The following is a 6,000-nucleotide window of genomic DNA, read 5'->3' as shown; positions in this document are numbered from 1 at the left end:
TTTGTTAAATACCTGGCCTTAATTTCACTGTGGATGTAAATAATGCTGAATGCGGATTCCTACTGTACTCCTACTGAAAGCAAATCAGCTGGCAACCTCGGATCTCCTTGGATAATACTTGGAACTGCATAGGACTGTCTTTTCCCTCGTGGCTAGCTCAGAAACAATCGACGCTCAGAAGACTCGTGTAAATTATAAATAGGTGAAAATCTCACTATCTCGGCGCTAAATTTCTGTCTGTGATTAGTTATTACTTTTGCGGGACGGCGTTTCACTCTGGGTCCTTATTCCCAAGCGACCAGACAAAATCAGAACCAAACTGACCGACCAAGACAACAAAATGGACTACCCTAGAAATCCAGGCAGTAAGAGTTTGGACATTACAAGGGATCCAGGAGCAGGGAGAGCAGCTGGGGTTGCTGCTTCTGGTCAAGACAGGAGAGTTTCAGCACCTGGGACAGCGGACACCCCTGCCCTCATCTGACCCACAGGGAAGAAGGGGAATTCAGGGGGCTTATGGTAGATCATGTATCGTTGTAGCATCCTTCCTGGAATCAAGGGAGGGTGATTTTATAAAGCTATAGGGCGCTTGGTGGTACATTTGTATGGAATAATTTCTATACAACAATGTTGAATTATTTACTCGTTATTAAGTGACAATTTGGCCCAAAGGGTTGTCCAGTAAAATTGTATCACCGAGACATTAGCCTCGACTGCTTAAAAAAAAAAAAAAGATAGTCAAACTGGTCATGTGTGCTTCTGATTATGTTACATTTCGCTGTGCTAAAATATAACAGCTTGGCGTAGCTCTGGCAATCGAAATACAGCTTTAAAAGCTGGGCAATGAACTGACAGCAACACAAAGGTGTGTGTCCATGCCCCAGATTGCAGAGTGATGGGAGGAAGAATACAAAAAAAAAATCGAAGAATGAAAACAAAACATAAAACGCCACGGACTGGAAATTGGTTTAAAACTCAAGAACTGTCCTAGTGGAAATGCTGGCAGAATTTAATTCTGGATCCATAAACACAGACATACCCGAGACAATAGTTTTCTAGAAACCTTAGTACTGTATGTAGAATGCGCATACAGATTGGCGATCATCGTTCACCGAAATCAATAAAATGGAGCAAGTGTCCTGCTTCTCTGAAGTTGCATGCACTTTATAGTCATTGACCATCTAGTAAATGTCCATCATTAATCCGGAGCCAGGTGTTCCCAAGAGATGAGGCTTGAATTATCTACCAGAGCTGAACTTGTTTGCTAGGTAGCGTTAATCTGAGTGAAATTTAAAATACTGTTACAACATACAACATTACAATAGAAACCAGCCCCTTGGAACAACATGGGTTTTTCCCCAGGGTGAAGTATGCAAAGAGCCCCTATCAGAGTGGCAAGTTGGGGGGAAAGGCTATTGAAAGTAAAATGTGAATCTGAAACAAAGTTTAAAGCGGACTGCGAGATTTCAGACACCTTGCAAAAATCACAGAATGTTGTTGACTGGCATCTCTTCTACTTCATTGCTTAAAAAAAAATAATCACCGATTTATAACATTCTTAAACTAAGCGTTTGGAAATAATCATATTGCATGGCATAGGTTTAGGCATAGCTAATAAAATTCTCTACGTGACAATATTTAAAGTAACGCTTAACACTCTTAGTTGACATTGCAGCGCGGTTTAAAGAGTTACTAGATTGAACAGTTGCCCCTTTCTAGGTCATTCTAATTTCCTCCCGTCTCCTCCCATTTGCTGGCGGGGACTATTGCTTCGTGAAATAAAATGTAAAGGTTTCTTTACGATCACCTGTTCCCCAAGACCTTGAAAAGAGAAATTCTGCTTCTGAATTACCTGCATAATTGAACGCGTTAGGTAGAATACGGACCAGTCCAATAGTGGGAATTTAGCTATAGAACGAAGATTTTTTCCAGTTAGACAATAAAAGCAAAGAAATATGGGGGGGGGGACTTTTTTCCCCACACACAAAGCCTGGACGCTCAAATTCAGAGATGTAAACTGAATCCAGATTTCAATTGGCCTCTTAACAAAAGATCTTTATTTCTAAACCGGTTAAAAAGATGCAACATTGCCGAAAATAAAGACACTTTCAAATGGAGCAGGAGGGTCCTGCTTTGAAATTACCATGAGAAGGGGGGTTATTTTAGTCTCCTGCGCACAGTGTCCGCAGCGCATTTCCATTGATCTCCCTGGGGCGGGCACCATAAATGGTCCTCACCCACTGCTGGGCTCCCCCCAGTGTCAGACACGCAGGGAATCCTACACCCGTTTCGCACTGTAAGGACGCCGGGGAGGGTTTTGTCCCATAGCCCTTAGCAGCGGGTCTATAGACCCCGTTAGCTGCCTATGACAGATCTCCGCTGGGGCTGGCACTGAGCAAGGCGAGGCCAAGGGCTGGTTCTCTGAAACTCGGCTCCTGTAGGCGGCGTGAGCTAAACTCCCATCTGCACAGGTGGATCTGGATTTCCTGAGCCGCTTTTCTATGAAGACCGACCCTGCGGGCACCCCAGACAGGCGAGCAAGCCTCCAAGAAGATGCGGAGAAGGACGCGCCGGCCACAGAGCCCCTAGGCAAGGGAGAGGGACTGGTCTGGGAGGAAGAGGAAGGAAGAGCCACCCTGATCCTGACCTTCACCCTCCGGAATGCTAAAAAGGCCGGGCTCTCTAAAACAGCCAAAGTCTTCGAGGTACAAACCTCCCCAGCCCGGCCTCTCTCCTAATCCTCGCCCTTCGCAGCATCCCCCTGCCCTGCCTCATCCCCTTCCGTGCTCCATCGGAGCCCCCTGCCTCTGCCTCCTAACCTTCCCCTCTCTTCTCACATGCTTGTACCTTCCCGCAGACCTGATCGGCCTGACCCCCTCTAGCGTCTGCACGTGTCCCTCCTTATAAGCCAGCTGCCTCTTCCCACTTCCTAGGCTCTCAGCTCTTCGGTTCCTCCGTATATTAGCATCACCTCTCTGCTCAGGGGGGTTGGCTGGTGCTCTCCTGGCTGAAGGGGGTTGCAGGGGCGCTTTGAAATGAGGATGGAGGGTTAGAGGGATGGGAACAGCTGTTTAGAGGAACCATCTTGCTGTATGGGGGTATTTGTCCAATGTAAGCAGCCCACCCTGCCCTCTCCCATTCTCTGATTATGGTGCCTTGAGGTGGAAAACGATTCTAGGGTGAAGAGCCCTCAGCCAACGTGACCCTCTGGCTGTTACGATGCTGTGGATTCTCTCAGCAGATTCTATGCAAACTATCTGAAGGCAGGATCCTGAGTGAAAGAGCTGCTCATCTCCCACAGTAAAACATACACCCCAATGGACAGTTCATTTTAGGCATAAGAAAAATTGGTGTTGGCATTTCTTGTAAAGCTTTATCCAGTTGTCTTTTAAAAGACATATTACAGCTGCAGTCAAAGCGAGTTGTCTTTCAGTGATTTTAGATTTCTCACCATGTGTACCTTTGTCTTTTGCAGACTTTTGAAGCTGGAATCCATCACTTTGAAACCAGGCAAGCCAAAAAATCCAAGAACACTACTGATGACCTCGAATTTTTTGTCAAATGTGAAGTTCATAATTCTGATGTCAGTGTCCTTATAAACTCCTTAAAGAAAGTGGCAGAAGATGTGAAAACTATCAGAGAAGAGAGAGGTATGCAATGTGTGGAACCTGTACCCTAATGGCTAAGTCCCCTCCTCCCACCAGTGTGTCTAATTGTATTTAAATTATTCATTAGGTCCAGAGTTTCCAGTTTATGCATGTGACGTTAGGCCCCCTGTCCTGCAAAGTGATGTTCCTGAGCAGATCCCACATTCATGCATAGCTCCAGTGACCTCACAGAGGTCAGTCTTCCTAAAACACATCTCAGCATTGGGGTCCACTTATTTTTCATGCATCTTCTGTTTCTAGATGATTCTGAAAATAATGCACATAAAAATATGCAATAGATTTTATCAATGTCATATTCTCCATAGTAGTTCTGTGCATTCTGTCTCTGTATGTCAACATGTAGTAGCTATTATATTTTCTATGAAATAGAAAATATTCAGGAAATCTGATGTTCTATAAACAAGAAGTGCTATTATTATTATTTGTTAGAATACAGAGTGTTCTCTTTTTAAAAAATTTCTAAAGGACAGGATATTCCTTCTGTAACATTACTTGTTCTCTTAGGCCTGGTCTACACTACACATTTAAACCGAATTCAGCAGTGTTAAACCAATTTAACCCTGCACCCATCCACACAACGAGGCCCTTTATATTGATATAAAGAGCTCTTTAAACCGGTTTCTGTACTCCTCTCCGAAGAGAGGAGTAGCGCTGAAATCGGCATTGCCATGTCGAATTAGGGTTAATGTGGCTGCAAATCGACGGTATTGGCCTCCGGGCGGTATCCCACTGTGCACCATTGTGACCACTCTGGAAAGCAATCTGAACTCGAATGCACTGGTCAGGTAGACAGGAAAAGCCTTGCGAACTTTTGAATTTCATTTCCTGTTTGCGCAGCGTGGAGCTCTGATCAGCACGGGTGGTGATGCAGTCCCAAATCCAAAAAAAGCTCCAGCATGGACCGTATGGGAGATACTGGATCTGATCGCTGTATGGGGAGACAAATCCGTTCTATCAGAGCTCAATTACAGAAGACAAAATGACAAAGCATTTGAAAAAATCTCCAGCCTATTGATAGACAGAGGCCACAGCAGGGACTCAGCACAGTGCTGTGTGACAAGCATAACGGAAAGCCAAAGAATCAAATGGTTGCTCATGGACAGAGGGAGAGGGGACTGAGGACTCTGGCTATCCCATAGTCCCCGCAGTCTCCGAAAAGTATTTGCATTCTTGGCTGAGCTCCCAATGCCTGTAGGGTCAAAAACATTGTCCGGGGAGGTTCAGGGTATATCTTGTCAATTTACACCCCCTTCCGCAAGAAAGAAAAGGGAAAAAATCGTTTCTTGCCATTTTTCAATGTCACCATATGTCTACAGCATGCTGCTGGTAGACGCTGATGGCAGATGGTACAAAATGGTGGAAAACCGTCATCATCCCGTGAGTGCTTCTGATTGGACTCGGTGAGGTTGACCGGGGGCGCCTGCGTAAAAATGGGAATGACTCCCGGTCATTCCTAGCAGACAGTACAAAATGCTTGGTAACTGTCCTCATCCTAGCAGCTGAGCCTGAGCTCTATCAGCCCCGCCCCTTTCGTGTCTAAAGAAAAGATTCTGTACTCCCTGGACTATCATAGCAGCGGGAGGCTGCCTCCCCCTCATTTTATCTCGCTAAAAAGTCAGTGTTTCTTATTCCTGCATTCTTTATTACTTCATCACACAAATGGGGGGACACTGCAACAGTAGCCCAGGAGGGTTGGGGGAGGAGGGAAGCAACGGTTGGGGTTGTTGCAGGGGCACCCTCTAGAATGACATGCAGCTCATCATTTCTTCGGGATCTCTGGGGCTCTGACCCGGAGCGGCTGTGCTCTCTGGCTCTCTAGTAGACTTGCCCCATATTCTAGGCAGGACTGACTCTATTTTTAGACCAAACATAAAGAAGGGAATGACCCAGGGAGTCATTCCCACTTTTGTCCAAGTGCCCCCGGCAGACCTCAGCAAGGCCAGCCGGGAGCACCCATGACAGCAGCTGATGGTACAAAATGATAGATAACCATCATCACCAATTTCCAATTGCAAACAGTACAAAATGATTGATAACCATCATCATCAATTTCCAATTGCAAACAGTGAAAAATGACTGATAACCACCATCTCACTGCCAATTTACAATGGCAGATGGTGCAATAGGGATGGTAACCATCTCTGCTATCTTGCAAAGGCAAATGAATGCTGCTGTGTAGCACTGCAGTACTGCCTCTGTCAGCAGTATTCAGTACACATACAGTGACAGTGACAAAAGACAAAACAGGCTCCATGTTTGCCATGCTATGGCCTCTGCCAGGGCAATCCAGTGGAAAAAGGACACAAAATGACTGTCTGCCGTTGCTTTCACG

General features: G+C 45.6%; 1 protein-coding gene across 1 annotated transcript in view; it reads left to right on the top strand.

The window, feature by feature from the left end:
• Positions 1-2,501: 2,501 nt before the first annotated feature.
• LOC115644756 (tyrosine 3-monooxygenase-like) overlaps positions 2,502-6,000 on the top strand; it is a 42,291-nt gene continuing 38,792 nt past the window's right edge. Inside the window, exons 1-2 of the mRNA XM_030549266.1 lie at positions 2,502-2,705; positions 3,476-3,650. Of these exons, the coding sequence (XP_030405126.1) occupies positions 2,502-2,705; positions 3,476-3,650 (379 nt within the window). The remainder of the gene's footprint in view (positions 2,706-3,475; positions 3,651-6,000) is intronic.

Source organism: Gopherus evgoodei, chromosome 1, assembly GCF_007399415.2.
Source record: "Gopherus evgoodei ecotype Sinaloan lineage chromosome 1, rGopEvg1_v1.p, whole genome shotgun sequence".
Taxonomy (NCBI): Eukaryota; Metazoa; Chordata; order Testudines; family Testudinidae; genus Gopherus; species Gopherus evgoodei.
The sequence above is the reverse complement of the archived record's forward strand: the minus strand, read 5'-3'. Positions and strand labels throughout refer to the sequence as shown.